The sequence below is a fragment of the Atractosteus spatula genome, chromosome 4 (assembly GCF_055471065.1).
Source record: "Atractosteus spatula isolate fAtrSpa1 chromosome 4, fAtrSpa1.hap1, whole genome shotgun sequence".
Taxonomy (NCBI): Eukaryota; Metazoa; Chordata; class Actinopteri; order Semionotiformes; family Lepisosteidae; genus Atractosteus; species Atractosteus spatula.
The window spans coordinates 73,103,398-73,129,833 of record NC_142709.1 but is presented as its reverse complement, the minus strand read 5'-3'; the positions used below and the strand labels follow the sequence as shown (position 1 = coordinate 73,129,833).

General features: G+C 39.7%; 1 protein-coding gene across 1 annotated transcript in view; it reads left to right on the top strand.

Moving 5' to 3' along the window:
* The window catches only part of naaladl2 (N-acetylated alpha-linked acidic dipeptidase like 2), a 259,632-nt gene that overhangs the window by 68,401 nt on the left and 164,795 nt on the right, over window positions 1-26,436 (top strand). Inside the window, exon 2 of the mRNA XM_088913972.1 lies at window positions 3,059-3,584. Within this exon, the coding sequence (XP_088770098.1) occupies window positions 3,059-3,584 (526 nt within the window). The remainder of the gene's footprint in view (window positions 1-3,058; window positions 3,585-26,436) is intronic.

Below are 26,436 nucleotides of genomic sequence, written 5' to 3'. Positions count from 1 at the left end.
TAGTTCAACATGATTTCTTCTGTAAAGTCAACATATCTATTAACTATGCCTACAGTGTATTGTACAAAACTTTGCATGTTTAATTGTGTTGCTTTGTTTGTGTAGTATTTTTGTAATGGTTTTGAGTTTCCGTTAGAACAGTTAAACAACAAACAGACGTGTACAACACTATTCATTAACGTATTATGGGTTATGTTGGATGCTATGGTTCAGGCTACTCAATGACATATTCTACTGTATAATTGCAAAATAATATGTTCAATACAAAGCCTTGAATAATTGCATCAAACAAACACGTTGTTCAAGTAAGATATACACTTCGTATAAATGATCATAACCCTAATCTCAGAGCTATTAATAGCTGTTAAAACATTGAAATGTAATTTTTCATGAGGCCTTCGAGACCCTTCAGACACGACAGCAATATCCAGCAACGAAAGGGATCTAGCAGATGCTGTGTTTTAGTGTTTATCAAGATCACGGTCTCCCTCAGTCAGCACATACAGTACCCATTCTTTAATGAGACAGAGGTGGATCATTTTTGTAACGGTGCATCACCAAAATAATCTGCCTTGTTTATCTGGTATAAAACATGCATCTGGGAGTCACAGTGGCCCAGAGGTCAGCATTGCAGCCTCACAGCCTTGGGTCCCTGGGTTCAACTCCAGACCTGGGTGCTGTCAGTGTGAAGCTTGCATGTTCTCCCCATGTTTCCTCTGGGTGTTCCGGGCTCCTCCCACACTGCAAAGACATACTGGCAGGTTAATTGGCTTCTGGAAAAACTAGCCCTCGTGTGAGCGTGTGTCTGTGTCATCTCATCCAGGGTGTTGCCTGCCTTGCACCCATTGCTTGCCGGGGTGAATGGATTTGATTCTAGATTGGTGTGCCTTATGTGCGGAGTCTGCACGTTCTCTGTGTGTATGAGTTCTTTATGCACTGCGGTTTCCTCTCACCTTCTAATGAGATGCCAGTCTTTAATTGTCCCTGTGCTTATGGGTGCCTATGTGTGTCAGTTCCCAGTAATGGGAGGCCGTCCTCTCTTGAGTGAAGTTACTGCTTTTGCTCCTGAAATAGGCACGAAGTTGCCTTGATGCCTACAAGGAAGAAGAAGATTTGTGATGTCAGATGGATAATATACTGTATATTTGGAAATAAAATCTAGAAATGAATATAGAGATAAAATTGAAAATACTCACTTCTAACTCAGAGTCAAGATGGGCTAATTACTTGAGAAACAGTAACCGGGCTGGACTAATTACAGGGATAAACGGACTAATGACATGGGAAAACAATGAATAATTTTGAAGACTAAGGCAAAATCTTCGCCAAGCTCAACTAATTAGCTAATTTATTAATTGCATGAATAATGGGCGCATGAATCGGCATCTCTCCCCGGCTTTGCTCACCTGCAACATGCTCGCCCGTGCTCCAGCTCTTGTGTACCGAGTGACCAAAGACTTTAAGTGTGAGTGAGCTGAGACAGGATCTGGACGAGAACCGGCAGTAGGAGTTCGTGTAAAAGCAGGGGCAGTGCAGAACACTGTGAGATTGTAGGGAAATGAGGAAGTGACAGCTCGCGTTCCGTAACCAAGGCAGCGGACAAGGCAGTGTGCGCAAATCTAAAGAAATTCTTTGTTCTGTACGTATGCTATGTATGGTATACCATGAGTTACAAGATGATTAGTGCCCAGGCAGGATACTTAATGTATTAGGTAGAAAATGAATTATCCCAACATTCAAGATCTGGAGTTACTGTAAACTCAGTGGATAATATTTCAGTCAGTGCAATATCTGTTACAATAAATCAGGTTTTGTTAGGAAAAACAGAACCAGTTTGTTTATGGTTCTGCAGTTCCATCTTAGCTTCCATGTGAACTAACAAAATCATCAGTTTCAATCAACTTCTTGACAAACGTTTTAAAACACAAAATAAACTGTGTCTAAGAAACTGGCATTTTGACTTCAGTCTAACAGTACCCAATCGTGTTTTGGTTGGACGTGTTTAAGTATGTCACTGGTGAGAAAAAAAAATCCCCCTGTATTTTGTTTTAAAGTTTTGGTAATGCAATTCAGAGCAATCTGCATTTAAATAAATCTCCCCAAAGATATACCCTGCATATACAGTAATGGTAATGGATATGGTTGAATCAGATTTCAAACACTAACTATGCAGAAGAAGAGGGCGATATCATTTCAGATGTCAGTCAAACATCAATCATTGTGAGAAGTTAAAGACTGCATCTGCATTTCATTCTAATTGATGGTTCTGTCTGAGGGTTGAAAACCGTTAAATTGCTGATGTTTCAATGATGGAATGTCAGCTGTCATCATAGAGATGAAAACTGTGTCTCACCGTGGCAGTCGCTATAAAAAATCCTGTTGATTTGACTTCAAGGTATTGTATCAGGGTCAAAGTTTAATTTATCAGCCCCTTAACCCTTGTGATATGAATATTGAAAGGTTTGATTTTAATGTCAGTGAGGCATTTTGTTGAGCATTATGGATTGGTATAAGAAATACGGTATCTCTCAGTGCCTCTCAACACTATCTTTTTGCAGCTTAGTGTATTTTTTGTTTTACTTTAAAAGCTAGAATTTCTGCCTGTAAAATTTCTTTCACTTAGAAATTAGCATATGAGGCAGAAGAAAAGATTAACCTTAAGTTAATACAATAAAACTTGTTCCATTCTGTTTTATTAAGTGATTTTAACTTCATTACTGTATATACAGTACTGTACATAATGAAGTTGTTCATAAAGTTTGAAAGAAGTGTTAGAAGTATTATAGTGTTGGTTCTATATTTTGTTTTCCCAGAATATACTAGATGCACATGGAAAGCAACTGAAATAATCATTTAGAATTTGCCTGGTATGTTTTACGTTTCTGCAATCACCGGGTGTGTAAGAAGAGACAGAGTGCTAAATGTGCAGAATAAAGTTAAAGTTAGTGTGTACTGTTGCGTGCATGTCTCCTATCTCATGCCAGGGCAGGGTTAGGGTTAGGTAAGAGTGCAGTGGCGGAGTGGCTCTAATTGCAGCGAACTCTTTTCTGACCTGCAGCTAAAAACATGGCCTACCGGAAAGTGACCGCAGGACATGGGGGGGCTTTGCACTCTCAGGACCTGGACGGCGAGGCCCTCCAGGCCACAGTGCTGGACCTTGAGTGGGACATGGAAAAGGAGCTGGAGGAGCCGGGATTTGAGAGGTTCCAGCTGGAGAGCACTGGCCAGCATCCCGCAGGGAATTCGACGGCCCCCACGGACCTCGACATGGAGCCAGCGCAGCCCTCCGTCTCTCCTCAGGGTCGCTTTGAGCGGCTCCAGGAAGACCCCGACTATGTGTCTCACTTCACTAGACCGGCACCAAAGAGCAGCCGCAGGACCTGCTGGAAGGCTGCAAAATACTTTGTGGTGGGCAGCGGGCTTTTCTTCATCGGCCTCCTGATTGGCCGTTATACGCGGCAGACAGGCCGCTCTGGGCTCACTCCAAATAACCGGACCCTGCCGGAGCCGCCTGCCGGACCCGGAGATCTCCACCGCGTTATTCTGCAGGACATCAGCGCGGAGGGCATTAAGGCACGCTTGAGGTACGTTGTGAAACCTCTGACACTTGCGTTTGGCAAAAGGTTGATGAATAGAGTTAGAAATAAGAAGAGAACTATAAAAAGGAGCAGAGACACAACATCTGGAGTTGTTAACAAGTGGTTAACTGCTTGTAAAATGAGCTTGAAATTTGGGATTATAGAGCCATTGTTTTTATAATGCAGGGTACTTTCTGAGCAACAAAATGTCACAGACATGCTGTACAGTAGTTGCTAACGAGAGGTGCGTTAAATGAGTCACAGACAAAGCAGTGAGTCACTAAGTTGTCTCAAGCAAATAAATTCACAAGAAGTCCAGTGGGAACACTGGTTCTGTGTCTAGTCAAAACAAGAGAATAAAAAAAAACTGGTCAGAGTGGAAAAGAGTGGAATTTTGCAGAAAATCTGCAATCTGTTCTGGCATAAAAATCCAAAGCACACTGGTTCGACACTGGATCTCAGAATATTTCACTTAGCCAGTAGGCACAGTGAATTTGTAATGCCTCTTAAACAATCTGAATTGGTGGCTGCTGTCTGCTTGGCATGGAAGTCATTTAACCTCTGATACATGAAACCAGCCCAATTCAGGATCAAAGTCTGGGGTAAATAAACACAGTGGAAAATGATACGGTTCTGCGCGTGAGGCTCTGTGAAAGGGAGGGTTTGTGGAGCCCACAGATGTGGGGTTTTCTTAAACTGCCCCTGCAGGACTCTCCTCCTCCTGACAATGTTTCACTCAGTGCCAAAGTACAGGTGCCTTGGCAGGCTGTCCCTCACAAGTGACAGCCAGGTATGTTCAGTGCATGCCAACTGGTGCACTCGCTGTTGGGAGTACAGCAGACACAACCAGGTACTAATGTTAGATGAAATCCTCACAGCTCTCCAGTGCACAGGAATTGCTTGTGAGTCTCCAAATGTAGAACAATGTACAACTGCAGACACAAGTGATGGCACGCTGCATCTGAAATAAATGTATTCACTAATGTTTCACGCTTGTCTAAAAAGTAATTTAGTTCTAGTGTACTAAATTAATGTGCAGTATTGCAATATTTCTGACTGCAAGACTATAGACATCCTTGGAATTGCAGGTACTGTATACAGGTAAGTGTTAGATCCTATGATGTACAGTATGATATTGCTACCAAACCATACTGGGTGTCAGTAACTGTTAATTTATTATAGACTCCCAAAAGGTTACAACTTACAGTACATTGCGAGAAGCAAAAACAAAGCAATATATATAATTAGATTTGAATGCCTGAAAAGAAATTCCAGAATGCATTTTGAATTATAGCCAAGACTCAAAAACACCCTTCATTGTACAGTATATTCAGATTTGCCAACATTTAATCACACATCCCTTGTGTTACTGGCACTTTGTGCTGTATTGTACACGGAATGTGGTATTTTCTTTAAGGAGATAATGATAAAACCTGTTCTTATTTTACAAGATTTAACATATACTTCTGGGAACAAAATATATTATTACAGTTGTAAGGGCTTAGACAATGAATTTATTCCTTATTCTTGTGATCCTGGTCCTCAGAGGAAATTCGCATATTTACTAGTTTAGCTAAAGCCCAGTAGGAATGCAGACTGCCACTTGGAAAACACACATTTAATGATTTAGAATAGATTGCTTAATTGATTCAATACCAACACTAATAATTTAATCAAAGCGCAGTCTACTACAATTCTGAACACCCTATTTAACCTTCTTACAGATGCATTTGGGCTTTTTAAAAAGTGCAGTGTAAGGCAAACAGAGTACCAACTAATTGAATTTATTGTTCAATTTAGACAGTACTAGTCCTGTTTTTTGCAGTCTTAAATGTTTTAAAAAACAACCTGGCTCTCTCAGACAAAAGTGCACCTACTCTTGAAAATGGTTTACTGTTCACTGAACAGGTTCTTCTTGGTGATGTCTGTGGTTAAGTTTGAGTATGTCAGTATGTGGCTCCATATCTGGTCTCAGTAGCAGAGGTTTCTATTTCCTTAACTTACTCTACCTTATTAAAACAAGGTACTGGTTTACTCACAGTTTTACACATACTGAAAAAGTCTCTTGGTTAAAATAACATACATGGTTGGTTAAAAAAGGCATACATTTTGCCCCATCATAAATCCCTGGAAATACAGAACATTTTCGTTTAATTTTTATAAATAAAATTCAGTAACTGCAAAACCTGACCTGCATCAATTCCTTGTGAGTAGCTGTGCAGGTTTATTGTTACTGTATATTCTGCAGCAGTTGCTTTTGAAAACTATAAGTAAAAAATCAGACTGAAGGCATTGCATCACATAAACAAATATTAATTGTCTTGTTTGCAGCGTACTAGTAACTAGTGCCTCAGTAATTGGCACCAACCCTGAGAGAAACCTCCAAAAAGAAGTAATACTGTATATTCATTTATTTTTAATTTGTTCTGTGACCATTAATTGAAATCCTGGTGCTCTCCAAAAGAGAGATTGATATTTACCAAGGAGTGAAGTGCGCTGCATTATTTAAAAGAAGGCTGAAACATACAGAATCAGGTCCCTCAAAGATTGTGTTCAGTGCATTTGAATCTTGAAATGTGTATTCCTTTTGTTTCTTTATTGAAAGGTTAAAATCCTTTAAAACCGAAGAAACCCTGCACAAAGTGTAACTTTTGATAGTGTTTATTAGAATGTCATTTAATGAGAAATACAGAACAAAACCATTTGATGTATTTCATAACTCTCTGCTTTCTGTATGCTCAGTATTATGAATACTGTCAGCCATTAAAATTCAGAACTCCGCATAAACTTATCTCAAGTGCATAATGAATTGAATGTCAAAAAATGTGCTTAGTATAAATTCTCATTAGTTTGGTGTTTATAACATGATTAAAAGTTAATTTAGCTGTAGTTTGAATAATTTGTTGTATTTTGCATATTAATGGACACAAAACAAGCGGACTTGATTAACACTAGTAAGAAGTCCGGTCTGGCCAGGAATAAAACTACAGTCAATTAGACCAATTTGTGTTCTACAAAAAAGAGAGATAAATAGAAACTCTTTTCTTCCTCATTTTTCTTTTCATTGTCTAATTTTTAAGTTGTTCTTTTAATTCGTTTAATCCTCTGTGAAGAAACATGGGCTTTTAGTCATCAGGAAAATCAGAAACAAACATTTTATTACCAGATTTATTTATGGAAATGATTTGATCTTTGACATTCTCCCCTGATTTATAGGAGCAGCAATTAATTCAATTAATGCTCTTGATTATTGATTATTTTATTTATCCTTTAAATCCCTCAGTTGTAGTACTGTAATGAAAAACAAATGTTTGAAATTAGCTGGTATGTAGCAAATTAGATTATTAATGTCTTTCAATTGCACTGGCACTTCAAAGAATGCTAAAAAGAAAACATCGAAAGCACACTATAATTAAACCAAAGTCCCAGTCTAAATTATATTATATTATATAATATCCTATTATTTCTAACACTTATTCTTAAATGTGGCCAAAATTCAAGCACTATAACTAAACTACTGCGCTGAATTTTTAAATTGCACATTTTAATGAATTTTTAATGAAAATGATCAAGGTCAAAATGGTGACCATGTTCATTAGCTCACTGGGACTGATAAGAAAAGAAGGGGACTTATTTAGTGAGCTCTGGGCCAGAGGCAACTAAGGATAAACTACCATTACCTCATTCTTACCTGACATTATAAAATATAACAAAGCAGCGCTGAGTAGAATATTAAAATGGACTTTCCTTTTACACTCCACAGATATAGGACCCTTGGCAATTGGGCAATTTACCTTGCTGTAATCCCCCTCAACAACACAAGAAAAGAGAGAAGATTATGATTGCATTTTGCTTTGTTTTTCTTCATTGGTTTTGTAGAAAATCACATCTCTGTTAGCTGTTTCAGTGTTCGGTGAGAGAGGAAACCCATTTCAAAACTAAACCTTTTTCATGCATCGTTAAGTCAGGCCTGCCTCAATAGGACGGATGCCTGAAATCTATACAGAGCGCACAAAGAAACTTATCACTTTTAACTGCAGCAAATTCACAAGTTATCAGGAAAATGACAAAATCATTTTTGTAGCAGGTGCCGTGACTTTGAATTGAACTGACATGACAGAGGTAAATTCATTTTACTGGTTAACATTTATCATCAACTGAGTTCACCAACACAGGGTCTAATGGCTACAGTAGCGCTTACCTCATGGTACTGTATAAATCTGTGATGCCTGTCTTGCACCAGGTTCCCAGTCCTTGTGGGAGTCTAGCCTATTGTTCTTCCAGAGCCCAGACAAGCATGTGCCCGGTCTCTGAGCCATCAAACTCGCAGTAAAGTATCCATTGTCATATTTTCATCTTGCTAATAACTTCTGTGACATGACCAGCAGGACAACACACACGGTCCTGAATGCTTTCTCGCTGCCTCGCAGTCTCGGTGCCTCGTTGCCTCGCAGTCTCGGTGCCTCGCTGCCTCGCAGTCTCGCAGTCTCGCTGTATCGCTGCCTCGCAGTCTTGCTGCCTCGCAGTCTCGCAGTCTCACAGTCTCACAGTCTCGCTGCCTCGCTGCCTCGCAGTCTCGCTGCCTCGCTGCCTCGCTGCCTCGCTGTACCGCTGCCTCGCTGTCTCGCTGAGATAAGCCCAGGTCTGATAGTGCTGTGCAGGTATTGTGGCATCAGTCATAGTAATAATTATAATAATAATAATAAAAGACAGGGGTATTCTGAGCATCATCCATCTGTGAGCTTTCTAAGAGATTCTGGCAGATAAGTGCATGCACAGAGTCACAGACAGGGAACATAACTGCACAGGGTGAAAAGTTATTAAGAGTGAAGTTTCTATCTCCATGGAGACTTGAGTTGTCTGAACAAGAAAACACTCTTAATGCAACAAATTGTTAGTGTAACAAAGATGAGAAAGAAGTAAAGGTTATCCCAGCAGAGGAGAAAAGGGTTATGTCTTCCTTTTTCAACCTGGCAGTATTTGCAAGAGGAGGAATGGAGAAAATACCTCAGTGCTGTTTGTCAAGTCCCAGTTTAGTCAACCATGTGCCGGAGTACACTGATTATCATGCTGCGACTTCAGACGCTGTACATAATCAGGCTTTTTAAGTAGTTTTGTAAGTAAGTAGACCAACTGTGGAATATGATTATACTCAAGGGACAAAGGTAAAAAGACTTAGAGGAGCCAGGAAGATGATGTTTTCATGATTTTATGTGAAAAATGTACAGTATTGTGAAGAGATATGTGATGCAGGCCACCATATGTTAACCAAAAGACTCTGAAGTAGATTACCATAACTCTGTAGGGTGCTGATCTGAAATTAATACATATTATCTATTTATTCTGTCCCAAAAATGGACTGCTGTCACTTCATACTCAAGCTTTATGCATGTCAGTATCTTTGTTCCATAGTGTCTCTAAACTTTAGTACCTGATTGTATGTAAATATATAAAAAGTGCATCTGCTTTAATACAGTGTATAATACATTATTTATTACAACATGGTGTTGTTCTGCAGTGCTTAACAGCTTATGGCAAATGATAAGATGTTGTTTTGCACTGAGGACAATAAAATTGAAATAAATTGTGAAGCTCAGCTTGGAAAACAGAGTTTAAGTGTTTTATTTTCATATGAAAACTGAATTTACCTCTGGGAGCAAGTGCAGAATCCTTACTGAAGTCTCAGCAACACATACTGTATAACAACAATATTATCATAACACTTGAACATGCATAGAATAATGAAATGCATATTGGCCTAAAATGTTCCTGTTGTTCCTTTGATTTAAAATAATACTCGGTGGGTTCCGCTCAGATGTGATCCACGTTATATTTTTGCTGTAAATACACTGAGAGTTTGACAAGCAAAAGCAACACTTATTGGTGTGCTGTCAGTTTGCCCAGTGCACTAGAGACCAATGTGCTCTGTGAGAAGGAGAGGCAGAAACAGTGCAATGTATTTAAAGAGCACTGATATGCCAATTCTTTGCCTATTCAGAAAATCCAAGTCCTGGATAAAGGAATGTGTTCTCGGTAAATACCGCGGCTCTACTAGAAAGGATACATTTCCACCGGGTCTCATCCAGTTCCACGTGGCACAGTCCCTCGGAAAGCTGCCTTTCCTCTTTCCGTGCGTTTGTATGACCAGCCTGGGAATCTGTGTAAGTGTCTCCCAGAAGACAAGACACTGCGCTGGCCTCCCTGCTGTAGCAGAGTAATGGAGGGAAATAACCCATCCTCAATTAGGAGGAACTCTCTGGGGAGACCTGGCAAAGCTGCATCTCCAGTAGGCTAATTGACAGTCATTGTTCTCTCCTTCACGGGGAAAAAAAATAACTACTGCTGTTAAAAATATGCTCACTTCTGTATTCTTTTTATTCTTATAAATCGCATTTGGCTGACTAGGCATTAACACAAAAACACGAGACAAAAGCAGCCCGAGCCTGCTCTCGGGGGGGTTAAGAGACGTGTCACGCTGTGAGAGGAGGGTGGAGCGGTGCTTGCGTTCGGATGGCCCTGATGGGCCGAGAACAATGAGGCCCAGTGGCAGCTGTCAGCAGGTGGTGCAAGCAGAGACCGAACACACGAAGATGAGAAAGGCCGACTGATGAATGAGAACTGTTATGAAGAACAAAATATAAAAAGATAGTGATGCAGAGGACCTGTTCTGGAAACAAGCAGGTTGGGGTTCTACAGCATGTTTTTGAGTGCATTTCCTGCTTCTTAGATTAAGTGCTGAGCTGCTGAAATGAGGTCATGAAGGGGCAAATGTTTTCCACACGCATTCTGCCATAGATGACTTTTCTGTAAATCCTGCAAATGCAGCCATCTTTTTCCTGATCTGCGTCAAAATATGAAGCTGGCACATTTTCTCTAGCAACATCTTTTCAGAGTCCTTGTGGTTTTCCCAGCTCTGACGATAGTCTAGAGCGTTATAGTCAAGCACAGACACATTGCACTTCACTGCTTTTGCAAATTCAGCACTCCCAGCTGAGGTTCCAGGGTCTCTGAAAGTATGCGCCTAACTATCGATCAGGAATAATGAAATTGATATTTCTCGAGTATTAATCAATGTTAATAATTGTATGTTACAATAGCCTTGTATTAAGGGGCCACAATTCTCAGCTCCTGTCATTTAGAAGGCTAAAATCCTGTCAGTCCTTGCTATGCTTAAGGAGAGCTGGAATTAAAACAGACAGATGCATTTTTCCGCATAATAGTAGCAATGCATTCCCACTTGACGTGGTTTATATTACAATGACACCTCTAGTAGTCTTGTGAGGAGAGGCTGGAATGATAAACACTTTGTTGGAGTGACGGGGACATACCCTCTTCAAAGCTCTCTGTTGTAGCCGGAAATCTGTGAATGAGATTTCGGCTCATTGATGATGCAATAAGCCAGGACATGCTGAGGAAGGTATGGTAGCAGAGCGAAGGTTATAATATTGGCCTAATAGTGAAAACTCAGTTTGCTTGTGAATACAAGCAATACAGAACTTTGCCACATTAAAAGAACGACCAGCAACATAACATACTGTAACATAATTCCTCAGTTTTACTTCTAGTATTGATGATCCTGCTCCATATTGTGTCCACTTGTATTGCTCATACTTGTGCAAACAAAGTCTGTTGATTCAAGTGCCTATATTCTAATTTAAAAATTACAAGAACGCAATGCCTACAGCATATAATATAAAATATAAGAACATCAGATTGTGGGAGTGTAGAACTAGTTATCCAGCCATGTTGTCAAAGCCCACTCTGGCTTCTTTCAAGAGCTATCTGAAAGAGATCACTAATTAGTTACAGGCAGAGTAGCTGAATGGCCTTCTCTAATTCCTAAACTTTCTTATAACCTTACAAATGAGAGGTGGCCACTCAGTCTATCTAGCTTCTGGGTTGGCAGTACTTTCCTGGGGCCTTTTCCTTCCTTGAAAGCCTGGCTATCGTTTTAGCAACAAGGCTCAGTACAGTAGCTTGTTCCTGCTCTTATTTTGTATAAAGAAACGCCTCCTGGTTTTAGTTTCAAATGCGGGTCCCTGTAGTGTAGCTCTGGCGTGTTCTCTGGTCTGTATTTCACTACTGACTTTAAATAAGCTGCTGCAGTGTTTTCTAATCCTCCTATTGTGATATAATCGATCTTGCAAACTTGACTTGTATCAGAATCAAGATCATTGTTACACAGTATATTGGGAAAGGAATCCGTCGTAATTCAGATCGCCTTGTTTTCTATCCATTAACCAGTTTTTAATCCAAAAACATGCATTATCTTGAATGCATGTAATTAATTAAAAAATGTATCTAGAAATTAAACATTTATTAGAAACTTTAGCAAATGGCTTCTGAGGTCTAAATAATCTATATCATATGCTCTGTTTGTATTCATTACTTCTGTTGCCTGTTCAAAGACCTTTAACAGAATCGGGAAGACCTTCTTTTCCTAAGGGGTCTACTGTACATTAACAATTGTGCCAGACAAGTAGTATCATCTGCTGTACAGTATGTCTAGAGAGACTGTTAGATTTTTTTATGGCCTGTGAATCTACTGTATTAATAACATCCCTTGTTTCTTGGAGATCTGCTCATTTGAAAAGTTTCTAGTGCCTCTTCCATGTCAATATATTTAAAAACTTAATAAAAAATGAAGAAGAAATTGGTCTTATTCTTTCTCAGGCATGCTGTCTTTCTCTTCCTTGGAGAACATGTGAGTGAAATATAGTGGCTGTTTTCCTTACAGTACATCTTCTTAAAAGTTCCCAATTGATCAAGTACAAGTTACTGTACTTCACCCTAACTTTTCCTGTTCTAATACAAAACATACAGATGCAAGAGTTTGAATGATGTTTCATTAGTGCAATAATGCTAGAAGCCAGACATGAATTGAAGTTTGAAATAAGCCGTGAGGAAAGGGTTAACAAATATGATAACCACTCATCTTAAAATACAAGACTTCACAAAGACCATCTGGAAACTGTGAGCCCTTCGAAGAATTTAACCTCCAATCTTAACATCTCCTTTCTAAAAGGATAACTTTTTAGTTGACAGGCAAATCTTTGGCCTTTTACCATGTACCCAGACTTTGTGATTCAAATTAGATTTTTGAAATCTAAATTTGTTTTATTTGAAGTAAAATATATTTAAGTTTGAGTGGAGCTGAATGAAGTGAATCACACCAGATATTTAATGAGCACCATTTATGTTTGATAATTCTGTGTTGCTTTCAGTTGTCCTCTTTGCTTGCTGAGGATGTAAAGGTGGTTTTAACTGGCCATTTGACCAAAGGATTTGTTTTTACATCTTTAATCAGTGAATCGGTGAAGGCTTGGGACTGCAGGAGTGCAGAGAGGCTAAACTTTAACTGAACAGGTTTGAATTTGTGGCTTAATCTCAATAGTTTTTTGTGTATTAACTGGACAGCATCAGTTAGCATCCACATCTGTCAAGAGTTAGCTAGAATGATCAAACTGTGTGGCAGCTTAGATGAACAAATGTTACAAAGACATGCCTTCATGTCTTTATGTGCATTCAGTTTGAACACAATAGGAATATCTACATCATATGTGGGAAGCACAGGCACTTTATTTTATATTGTTAAGTAACAATAAATGTTATTACACTAATAGATGTTCTTGTTACTGGCCTCCATAGTGAAAATATATCTGCATTTATTAAGTACGTCTTACTATCCAATAATCCCAAGTAATTAAAGACATAACACATGAGAAATCAAATACAGCTATACTGTATCTGTTAAAGAAGCACTGCATTAGAATGGGTTTTTGGAGTGAGATGATCTAGGGATATTAATAGAAAATAAAGATTACAATAATGTACAGTATCTAAGCAAAAACTGCATTTTCTTATCTGTACATGGATTTACTTGAGATCTCAAGATTGAAAACTTTGATGTTTTTAAACAAACCTCAGTTTAATGTCTTGATTGGTAACAGTAGCTCCATTTGTGGCAAATTAGCTGTAATTCCTTTCCTGGCTGTTGGCTCACACACAGAGGTCAAACCAAATATTCAGTCTTCAGTGTTCAGACTTTGATCTTGCAGTTTTTCTAACATCTGAAACCTGTATTGACTAGGAATTTCATTTTTTAATAGGATGTACAAGAGTTGTATTTATTGGCTGGTTGTCCACAAATAACTGTATCAAAGAAATGTACGTGGATTATATAATTTCATCAATACAAACACAAACCTGTTCACTGTTTTCTGCGTATTTTTTAAGTTTCCAATCCCATCTGTTGCTAATTAGCACAACCCCTAATACAGTAATTCTAATTTTGAGATTTTCTGTATTACAACCATACTAAGAAATCTCTGGACAAAATCTTTGTGCTAGAAATAATGTTATTACAACGAATGTTAAAAGTAGTTTAACTGTCATTTCTGAAATTCCTAATTTGTCACTGTAACATCAAAACAATAAATACATTTAGAGCACTTAAAAAAGTTAGGTGTCAACTGCATTAGGATGTGCTCAGTTTTGATTCCTTGGGCGTACATTATAATTATTTGTTGAATAGCCACACATTTTTCCAAAGTGACACATTTTTTGATAGAGTTACAAGTTATTTCCTTAAGAAGGGACATGGCCATGAGAGACAGCTGATGTGTTGTGTATGCCACAGAAATTGGCATTTCAAAAAGGTTTTCTGGATTTCATGACATTTTCTCATTTCAATTTTATGAAGAATATTTGGTGAAGATTAAAGAAGCTGGTGTGTGTAACCATGGGACTGTAATGTCCTTCTCTTGCCCTGTCATGAAAGACATTACTGTAGTTTAATGTACTCAGCACTTTGAACAACCTCCACTTCCTAAAATATTACATGTTGATATTGCTGTACTAAACTTGAGCCAAATCTTACAATTGTGTCTCTAAATTCCAGCTTAGAATTTTTTTTCTTTCTGTAGTAAATGATCATTTACTATCAGTTTTCCAAAGTACCTTGAAGTCAGTCGTTACCTTAAAGACCTGTACTTAAATATCTCTCCTGTATTATTCTTGCCAATATTTCCATGTATCCTTTCTGTTACAGTATATTTGCAATGATGCACAATGCACATCAGAGCTGATTGCCAGGCACTCTAGACTTTCAGTCAAGTCCCTGGTAAATCAACCTTCTGTGCTAATCATGCATTGGTGGATGAGTGGGATGTTCCGCATATTGTTCATGTGTCTTTCGGGTGTCGCACAGGCACACACTGTGGCTGTTGGGAGGGCAACACAACATGCACACCATTTGTCAATAAGGTACTGAGCTTGCCTGCAGTACCACTGATCTGAATTGGATTCCTTTGCTACAATAGTCATACAGTATGTTCCCTCCAGCCTCCGGATGTAAAATATAACGCACCTGCTATGTAATGATCCGTGCATAACGAAGAAAAAAGAAAAAAAATCCCAACCTAAACGTGTTGGTAGCTGTGGTAGTGACTGGAATTTTGTGTCATTTCAAGGGGCTTCAAAAGCATTTCAACCCATTTGAGAAGATTCACTAGGGATGGATATACTGCAAGTCCCTGTCCTGAGTGCTGTATACTGTACTTTTCCATACATCCTATCCATCCAGAAAACTTTTGCAAGGTGCATATGTTCTCAGGGTGACAAATCCCAATCTCACAAACCCAAGTTTAACTTGGCAAGGGTTTCTGAAGGTTCAGTTATGCTTTTTTATTGCTAAATCTTTTCATAAGATAGTTCTCACTTGATACAGTATGTAGTGTTTGTCCAAGCATGTACATTATGGATTTAGTCCTGCAAAGTGCTGGACTGTCAATGTGGAGTGTATTCCATATTTTCATATCAGCTGCTTTATGTACAGTATGTGCTGCTCACTGCTGTGTTCTTACAGTATGTGGGCATCAGAGTAGCAGGCAAGGTCAGACCTTGCTGGTTGGTTTCTAAGGTAATGCCCTATGAAGGAAGTCACCGATACAGAGCAGGCAGGATCTCTAAACTCAGAACACATCTCCAGCTCCTTATTTGCTCTCACCGAGAGAAGGTAGGAGTAATTGCGATGAGATCTTCACATGTTGGCTCTGTGTGGGCTGCTCTTGGGTGACACTGCAGTGAAGAAAAAAATGATGAGTCAAGGAAGATGACTACAGGTTCAGCTGCCACAGCAGACAGTGGTGGGGTAGACAGAAATAGCACGTCAAAACCAGTCAGATGAAGGCGATAGAAACTTCTGATTTAATCAGCAATCCTGACTTATTTCCAAGGCCTCTGACCAAAACGTGTGAGAACTGCATTTCAACAAGGGTTGAAAATAGAAATTGTAGAATTTGTTAGGTTTCTCTCTGATGGTTACTAATGCTGGTTTCATTTCCTGTTGCACCTGTGACCAGGTAAATCTGTTCAAAACAAATAATCATTTACAATGTCAATATTAGGACTTATCAATAAAGTAGGCGCTTACCAGAAACAATTCGAGTGAAATAATTTGTTCAAGGGTACGACAGCTCAGCAGCATCCCAGCTGGGATTCAAACCCAAAACTCCTCTGCTGCAACTTTTAAATCTATGAAGTTCAGCATTCGATGTAAATGAATGTTATTAGTTCGTTATTAGTTTTGGTGTCAAACATTTATTTGTGTTCTTGGCACAAGCTGTTTTTTCTAAAGGAAACCTAAATGAACCAGTAATGGAACTGGAGTTTATTTAAAATGCAATTCACTGCCTGTAATAGGTGAGAATTCCTGCCTGTGTGTTTAAAAATGTTGAACAGCCGGAAAACAACCAGCTTGCAGAGACACGTTTAAGATTGGATTAGCTGTGTATGATTTCTTTGAATCTTCCTACATGACAGGGATTGGAGTGATTTTTTTAGATGTATCAGGAATTGTGATCCTGTGTATTTTTATATTTTATGTAATGTATTTTTCATTTTCTTGTATAGTATTTCTCTTGCCTAATATTAATCAATCAATCAATCAAAGTTTATTTATCAAATGCACAACAATACAGTGTGCAGCAGTAGTTGCTGGCAATGAAATGTCTTTTCTACGAGCTCACTGGGGGGGTAAAAATCACAAAAATTAAAGTCACAAAAAATAAGGTGACATAATAATAGATAATAATGAAATAGAAATTGAATGAAATAAACTCAGACAAAACTCAATATAAATAGAGCTGCGATGTGTCCAGGGTGAATGCAATACATTATGTCCAAGTAGTGCAGTATGATGAATACAGTGAAAACTGTGTGTCCATGTAGCCATTAGGGGTGATTTGCTGAAGGAGCTGCAGGTTGGCTGTTTAGCAGTCTTATTGCCTGGAGGTAGAAGCTGTTCCGTAGTCTGTTGGACTTTGACCGAATGCTTCGATACCGTTTACCGGACGGTAGGAGGGAAAACAGTTTGTGACTGGGATGACTGGGGTCCTTGAGAATGGACCTGGCCTTCTTCAGACATCTAGCTGAGTAGATATCCTGGATGTTTGGTAGCTCACAGCCGGTGATGAGCTGCGCTGACTTCACCACCCTCACTAATAAGAGAATAGGAAATTCTCTTATTAGTTATGATTGTGCTTACTTAAAGATTTCAAAGTTACAGTAGGTTTCAGTATATTTTCATCAGCAGATAGAGATACATTTGCAGATACATTTTTAGGCAAATAGTTTAAGCAACTAAGTTCTACATAGTTTAAGCAAACAGAATAAGTTACTGTTAGCAATCAGGCCTTTGTAGATTTTCTTGACTTGTAAATGTAAGATTTTCAGATCTTTTATATTAGGATCTCTGCAGCATGCGAAGTTCCAGTGTCTGGATTCTCCTATAATAAAATACATTTTTCATTAAAAAAAGCCCCATCACAAGGGGCTCCTGTGGGGCTGGACCAGTAAGAACGAGGGCAAGTCGGGACCGCGGCCCAGATGTCAGGGGTTCAAGTCAGGATCATGTGATCATGTGACCAGACCGCTGGATACCCCAGGCTGCAGTACCACCACGGCACAGTGCTACTGGCGCAGGAGGAGTTTTAGCTGGTTTTTGGTTTTTCTGAGAAACAGCAGTTTCAGCCTATTGAGAAGCACCTGCAGGACTGCCATGTTGTCAGAGACCTGCTGCTCATCCATTCAATCAGAGCTCCCTCTCCTGTAAGCCTCTTGAGTGTCGGACACCGACTAGCTCCTCGTTGTCTGCAGGCTCCCATTCAGGTGGAGACATCTATTCAGAAAACAGTCTTGAACAACTGGCAGTTCCAGTTTGGGAAAGTACAGTATGAATAAAAAGCACACTGCAATGATAGAACAAATTGTGTGCTTAAGTTATTTCAGGAATGCCATGTGGTCACTGAGTAGATACCGCAAAACATAACTTTGTTAGGAATAACAATACCCAGGGATTAAGTGTACTGAAAGGATCAGGGAGTGTTTTGTCGAAATTCGAGGGAGACGTATTCGAGGGAGAAAAGGGGATCACTTCCAGTATTTGTAGTGTTTCAGGAGAGGAAATGATGTCAGGAGTGATTGCTGATTACTGACAGCTGAGACCGATTGAACTCGGTTGTTGTCATCCTTCCCGAACATTTGTTAGCAACTTCTCGAAAGGAAAAAACTGAAATGGAGCTCGCAAATCACAAAATGGGCTGAGACGTGTGTGTGATCTGACTTCACTGTGCAGATTTAAAGGTCCTGTTTCTAAAACTTAATAATTACCGAATGCAGCCTGAAAGGTTACACTTTAACAATTCTGTATGCAGTATCTTTAGTCCATAATCTGTTTCCTTGCACTATTGTAAATCTACCTTAAATAACTGAAAGACTAATGAAGCTGTCCACACACAGCCTGTAGGAGCCCGCTGAATTTCTCTCCCCGTTCCTGTGTGGAGAAACTCAGTGCCAGAAGAGCTGTGTCCCTGTCAGTTTAAGCTACGTAATGTTTCATAAAAATGTTGCTTAAACAAGACAAGACAGTTGTCAACTAAAGGTCATTGCCAAAGGGTGGGGAACAACTCATCTGAGATGATGAATTTTACAGGTAGCCTTTAAGATGATTTATATAATTTGTTCCGTGTTTATTTACCCTGGGTATGGTGGTTTCTTCAAGTTTATAAGCTATAATTTGATTCTGCAGAATAAAATAATATAATGGCAATGATAAATGTTATTTAGGAGCAGTTTTCAAGAAACCCAGAGCTCTCTCCAAGTACAGTTTACTGTTGCTTTGATCTGTTACAACATTGTAATCCATCCACACAGTCATTATTGAAAAGCCATTTATTCCTGCCCAGGGTTATCGGACCTCAGTCGGCCAGGCCTGCCAGTCTATGGTGACACACACACAGTCCCGTTAACCTACAGTACACAGCATGTCTTTGGGAGACTGGAGGAAACGTACAGTATGTGAACACAGGGAGCATACACTGTAGTGTACATGCAAAGCTCACAGAAGGAGCTTTTGCCAAGAACTTAGCCCTGAACCTGGAGCTATGGTCATGCTGCTCACAACATCCAAACATTTTTCATTTGAGCACCTGGCACAACTGTGACTATCTGACTTACTTTCTAAGTTAAAAAAAACATCAGGTCCTGTCTCCTCTTCATTGCTAAAAATCTGGATATACAGTAACAGACAGCCAATGTCAACTTTGATGTGTCTAATTTAAAGGTGGAATTTTTTTATCTGATGTCAAAATATTGTAAAAATTAGAATGTGAAGTATTTCTGCATATTGGCTTGATTTTTGTAACAAGTTGCATTCTGAATAGTCATAACCCAGTTTGCTGCAATTTAATAAAAGTAGAGAGGTTCTGGGTGGCTGATCTTACTTAGGTGTAATAATAGACAATATTTCTTGTATTTTGTATATTTTTTCTTGTCTTGCTCCCACAACAGCATGCCTTTACCAAGGGAGATGTGTGGACTCACCGATGTAAGGTTCCCCAAACTTTTAGAGGACAGCCCTATCAGGTTGTAAAGCAAATATTGGTAGACACGTGAAGATTTATTCCCTGCTGAAAAGAGAAGAGAAGAAACACAACGTTTCGGCTGTAGAGCCCTCTTTGGGTGTGAAGAACCGAAGAAGACTTCACGGCCGAAACATTATGTTTCTTTTCGTCTCTTTTCAGCAGGAAATAAACCTTTACCTGCTCCTTTGCAGCTGACGTGTGCTGACGCAGCTCCCTACTTGAGCTACTGGTAGACACTGCTCTCTTGTCATTCTGGGTTGATTAACTTGCAGCTCCTATTTTGAAATCTTCCTGGACACTGAAGCTGGATATCACCAGTTTCTCTGAATCAAAGAGTGGAAGATCAGGTGAGTTCTGTGAGAAGTGAAATGAATCAAACACTGAGCAAATTAATAATTTAAAAACAGAATCATTCTGAGGTGCATTTATTCCACAGCATTTGGACAAATCAGTAATATTTCATGCGGCATAGTTTACAAAGCACATGTACACTTGCTGGTACTCAGGAGGGCTCATTGACTTAGCTCTTCTGTTCTTTGCTGGATGCAGATGCTGCCTCTGTATCTAGCTGAGCAGATTGTGTATACATTTTTCATTCCTTCGTTGGCTGCACCAGTGTGCAGTGTGCGTGGCACTTCATCTCTTTGCATGATGCTGAGTAAGAACAGGCTGCTTTGGCAAGGATTTTGGTTTAGAGATGAGACCTTATCAAATCGTGTGCTGCACATGTCTTTACTAAAGCAAGACCTCAGCTGGAAGAAGTTTAAATACTAGAGTGACCTGGTCTGATGCATTTCTGAAATCTCTGAATGTTGCTCTGCTACTTTTTTCCATTACTGAGTTTGGTAAGCCCATTCCTGTCATAGGTGTATCATCAAAACTTATTGAAACGTGTAGCAGGGAATGTCTGCGAAACAACATTTCACTTTGGAGATAAATAAAGAGCTCGCATTTAATTTGCAAGGCTAAATGTGCCCAGCTGTGCTATTATTTTCAAAAGGTAAAGGGTTTTTTTTTTACTTTACAGTGTTTATTGTGGCATTTTGTACAGTGCAGAAATATAAATGTTAAAAGTAAGATATTTCATCCAGACATGGAACTTGTGTTTTTTCATTGTGGTTCTTAATGTTTGTGTAAGCTAGTGTTATTGATTACCTTGCCTGGACTGAATTCCCCATTAGAGAAGAGAGTCAATCCACACTATGGTGGGATCAGTAAGTTACTGTAAACATGCTTATTATCTTCAAATGTTTTATGTGTTCACATCTGCTTTTTTAAGTAGGAAAAAAAATTCCACTGGCCACAGCTTAAAACAGACAGTTGTAGTAAGATGACAAAATAAACACATTTTAGTATGCTTTCAAGACAACATATTCACTAGTCTTTGAATAATATTGAGATCAAAATGGTCAGAGACATTTTAATGCAACTCTGAGAGATTGTTAAGACATCCATTTCACATTCATGTATTCTGTGAAAGGAATGCAGTCTTGACTGTTCAATAAAAAAGAGATGGTTTGATTACAGTTTTCTCCCATCTTGATTATAACTGCTGTCTTCCAAGGCCAGAGTATAATTTCCCTTTGATAGAGCTTCAGACATTAATAGCAAAAGTGAAGGACACCAAAAAAAAAACTACACTATTTCAAACCTTGCCTTTAATTGCTGCTGACATTTGTAATTGAGAAGCAAGCACGTCTTTATTTAAACATGTACTACACCCCCTGACATTTCCTCAGATGGAACAGAATTTTGATGTTTTATATTGAAACTAAAAGCTAAAGTTGAACATATTAAAGGCTTTTGGTCTGGTTCAGTTACGAAGACCCTTCAGGCCATATTATGCTCACAGGCTGCTTTGTCCTGTTCCCTTCCTCAGCTGGTCTCATCGGGAGGCCTGCTTTGAAGATGGCTCCTATCAGCTAGTATTTGTGTTTCAGCTTGCAGAGACCAGTTCTACTGGGCTCACATCAGGGTCTGGGAAGACCAAATAAAAAAGGCGCCATCTTCTTTGCATCGCCTTGTTACGACTTCAGATGCAGTGGGACAAGGTCCCAGTGTATCAAAGGAGGGGTACAGCGCTTTGTCCAACACATGTAGAACATTCATTCACTCGCTTCACAAAATCAGTTTGCCAGCCCCTGCTGATCATATACTGTAAACCTGCAGTCCACACTTAATGCAGCACTCGTCTTTTGGGAATGAGGAAGCAGAATGAAGTGCTGTCCCAGCTTTCATTTAAAAACATTTATGGGATTAATATCACTATGCCCTCATGTGCAAATTACATTTGCTCACCTCATAACTGCTTTGATCTTACCAGAGTTAATTTGCTAAGTCCTCAGTGTCATCTTTTGACAATGCTAGCCTGGTCTCCAGACAACCTTGTCTTATTTCTTCGTGTAAATCCACGATTATTCAGTAAGAGTTCTGAAGCTGTATTTGGACCTTTTTGTCTATGTGAATTATGGGCCATTTTCACCCAGTGTAGTGTGTGGCTGCAAGGGACAGGATCACTTTTCAACCTGTCACAGCCAGCTGGACTGCCGATCGAGGTTACAGTTTTGAGACTGCAGGAGGAGACAAGGCTGTAGCCAAGCTGTTTCCTTTTGATTAATTTCCTGGGTTTTGATATTGATAAGCTATGCTTCTGTGTTTGAAAAGATTGTAAAGATGCACCAGCATTGACACCAGGATTCCAGAATGTGCCTACCCACAAACAGACGATGGACATGAATCCCAGTACCACCTTGTCAACAGTCAAAATCCAAGAGGGTTTCATGTTACTTTTTGTTTTAATTTACAATGAGAACATTCCTCACACTTTTCAGAGCACAAACTTGTTGGAGTGTTTAATAATTTTTATGGAGACTGTGCATGCTACTGTATATCATTAAAATGTAAGAATCTCAGAACAGTATAGCCATGGATACAGTGGAAACTCATTTACCTCCAGCTGACAGCAGGAGTTTCTTAGTACCAGCATGCAAGTATTTATCCTGCGGAGAACCCCCTCTTTGTACTATTGACACAAGATGCGAGTGAAGAGAAGATCAATACCTCTTTGCACATTTTTTCATTGAGGAGGGCCATCATTTTTTCAAAAGACGACCGATCCTCTATAAGTAGACACAATGCCTGTTGTGAAGATAGACCCACGACTTTGCTACTCAGAATGTTATGCCTCAGGCAGCATGTTATGCAAAAGCATCAAATCAATTTTATGCTCAGCTATGTTGGAACTCAATAACATCTAGTTAGAAATACGAGAAACCCTAAGAAACCGCAGAGTGCATCTTTATCAATGATCTTTTTTAATTTTACAACAGTATGTACTGTATATGCAGATCAAGTGCAGTGTATTGCATATTATATAGTGCCAAGATTTTCTCTCCACATCTGCCTGAGTGTGGATTGTCTTTTTAAATTAATTGGCTTCTTGGGCATTTTGTGTGGAGCATATTTTAATGGTTTTGTTTTGTTGTCTGCCTAACACTATGCACTTTGCCAGCAACAGCTTTCTCAAATGGGCCTTAGGTAACTGTAATGGCCCAATCATTTTGTTTAATCCTCATCATAATCAGATTAACCATCGCTTTACTTTGGAATTATCCCTGCAGAAGCACATGCTGGAATACCAGAGGTGTGGTAACCTCCCCAGTCCTCTGTGGCTTCAGCCGCAGTGTTTTGATTCACAGGTTTACAACGTGCTGTGCTGACCCTATCTTCACTCAGAAACACTGAGTGTGATGGTTTACCATCAGGTACTTTGTTTCAGCATGAGGAGTCACAGTGCAGAATACAGAACACTAACTGGGCCTGAAGGTACTGTACATACAGTTCTAAGCTACCTGACCTGACTGAGTTTGGTACTGTCTGCTGACCTGTTCCATATCACCTGACTGTGGTTTTGTTGGTGGTAGTAGTGGACTTGATGGTATTTTTACAAGGTGCTTTTAATACATACAGCATGTGCATCTTTGCACACACAAATTTTGTCATCCCGTCTTTCAACAAAAGAAAAAACATTGGAATTTTTAAGGAATTGCTATTCCCATGGGCATAAATATCAGCCTTTTAGCAGCACTATTTAACAGATGGTGACATCTCTTACATTCTTCTGCTTTTTCTGTATTTTGCTTTTTCAGCTTTCCTTTTTTTTACCTGGATTCTCAATCTTCTCTATCTCTGTCTTCTCTCTCTCAGACTTTCCTTTGTCCGATGTGTTTACAATATATACTGTATAACATTAACATTAACAAAACTATGTGGTAGATAGATGAATAGAAAGAGATCAGTTTGAATGAAACATACTGAATTTCATACTTTGCTGTTCCAAGCCTTGTTTCTAATGTTTTATAGATAATGATTTTATTTGCCACATTGTTTTAAATTGCACAAGGCAAAGGCTGCAAAACAAACCTTTGGCCCCTTGAGAAGAACAGGCATAATAAGACGAGCCAAAACAGATGAGCTGTGGCACAGCCCAGACCTCAGCTCCCTGTGGGAAGGTAACTTTCACTTTATTGTCTGTTGATAGGAGGAGAAAAAGCCATTTTTAATATTCCTAAGGTCAGACAGATATATGCAACCCGGTGGAACAGAATTGTGATTATGTAAGGAGCTTAAAGTCAGTGCAGCACTTTCCCCTTCAACTAATAAAATCATTTCAGCAAGCTGAATGACTGAAATGTTTCTTTTTATTAGGTGATGCTGCATTTTGTAGAGTGAAAATAAATTGTTGCTTGTATCTATATTTTGTCATTTGAGCCACGTTAGTGCTCCTTCAGAAAACAGAGTTGAGTTGAGATTGTATACATCTTCTACATTTTCAGGAAAGATTCTTACTGACTGATGTATTCCCTTCATAAAGCTTTTTGCTTCCTGTTACTTTCAGAACAATTGAATGTATTTGCATATTTAATGCCTCCTAACATCTCAGGGAAAGTTCAGCTCATATTCATCAGCTGTCTTGACAGTAATTTAACAGGCACAAAGAGTCCAGATGGTTTGATTTCTCCTTACCCTGTGAAACACAGCAGAATGCATGTCATTCACTGTGAGGAACAGTCAGGAAGGTATTTAAAACTGTACACATTTAAAGGTGTAAAAACACTAACGGGCTTTTTGTGTTGTTTGAATGCTCAGGTTAATGGAGGTTTAGTGGTATTTTCAATAGGTTTATTCCATCCAGGGATCTCATTATTCTCACCAAGCAGTTGCAAATTGCTAATACAGTTTGTGATAGCAGCACTGTGCTTGCCTGAAGCCCTGTCCTCCACCTGCTGGAGTCCGGCCCAGCTGGTATCGGCTGGAGGCTTCACTTGGGCTGCAGTCCGGGGCTCTGTTTGCCACTCCACCCTGTAGAGGGGGGTGCCAGCTCCCACCTCCTGGGGCTCACGAATCAACGGGGCCCCAGTGAGTCCGCCTGGACGAGCTCCGGTGTTACAGATTCTGTCCACCGGGGGCAGAAGATGTGAGGAATGTGTTTTTCCCATATTCCTGGGGCCACTCTCAAGCCGTTTGTCTCTCTGAGGGGGATGGAGAGTGTCAAGAGCGGATTCTCTCCACAGAGGCTGTCGGTGACTGGCAGCAGTGGTTTCTGTTCCAAACTGGCCTGGCTGACCTGGACCACCCTCTTGACTGATCCAACGCGCTGTATGATAGCCTTCGGAGAAAATCCAGGGAAATCACATTCATGGTTTTTCCCTGCATTTCCATCTCTATTTCCTAACCATTTAACCTGATACAGGGTCTTGGTTCCTGGTGTTTATTGTTGTTAATGACCTAATGGGCGTGATCTGTGCAGAAATGAGCTACACTAGAAGATCCCATTGCTATGGATGGTACAGTGGTCTCATGGTTCTTCTTGAGTCATTGCACTTTGCTGAGAAGCACGAGTACATAAGACGATGATAATGCCTGGGTACTGTGCACCTCATACATGAAGTGCAAGCATTAGACCTAATTGCACGTTGCGGTTCAATCTACAGTAGGCAGAAGAAAGGTGTCATGCTCTGTTGCTTATGCACAATAATTTCCTTGGAAATTGTTTTCTCCTGTATTTATCCTCGAACACACTCCTCTGGCCTTTTGACTTCACGATATCTTCTACTGAAAGTGTAAATACAGCTAATATTCATTATCTTTACAGATCTCTGTCGTACTCCACTATGAGCGCAGGTACTCCGTAATTGGTGTCTATTAGCAATCAGACAGAAATTCCATGGCAGAGTAATCTCATAATGACTGTTTATCTTAGGGATTCAGTAAACCTTTTTGTGTGCGTGGAGTTTTTTTTTGCTGTAGCAGCATGAAACTATTAGTTAGGCACCAGTGATAAATGGTTAATCTACCATTTGCAATTATGTTTTTATCTTAATCTGAAACACACCAACATTATGCTAGTATTTTCAGTTGTAGGCTACAGGTTCATCGCTGGAACTTTACTTTCCTATGCAAAAGGTGCTTTTAGGGTCATTGCCCTCTGCATAAGACTGGTTCCCCGTTGGCCTAGGAATGAGAGCAGCACTTATCCTGCTAATTGCACTGTCCATGCAGTAGTGACAGACAGAGTAAGGACAGGGCATGCTGTACTCTTGCAGTGACCTTTGACACCCGTAGTGTTCTGTACTGACAAGGGGAAACGTGACTGGTGAGGCATGCACGAGGCGTGTTCCTCTGATTGGGGGCAGGGGTTAGAGAAGCAAGGCTTTAGGAACATAAGAACCTAAGAAATGTAACAAACAAGAGGAGGCATTCAGCCCATCTGGCCTGTTTGGTAGTTAGTACAGATGCAGCCATTCAAAATGCGTGAGGTATTTCGCGGCATACCCCGGTGGGCGTGTCACAGTATCACGCGGTATGACGCAGTTAACGTGGTGTCACGTGGTTAACTATCCGGCGTCGCCTTGTAAAACCGCCAGGGGGAGCTT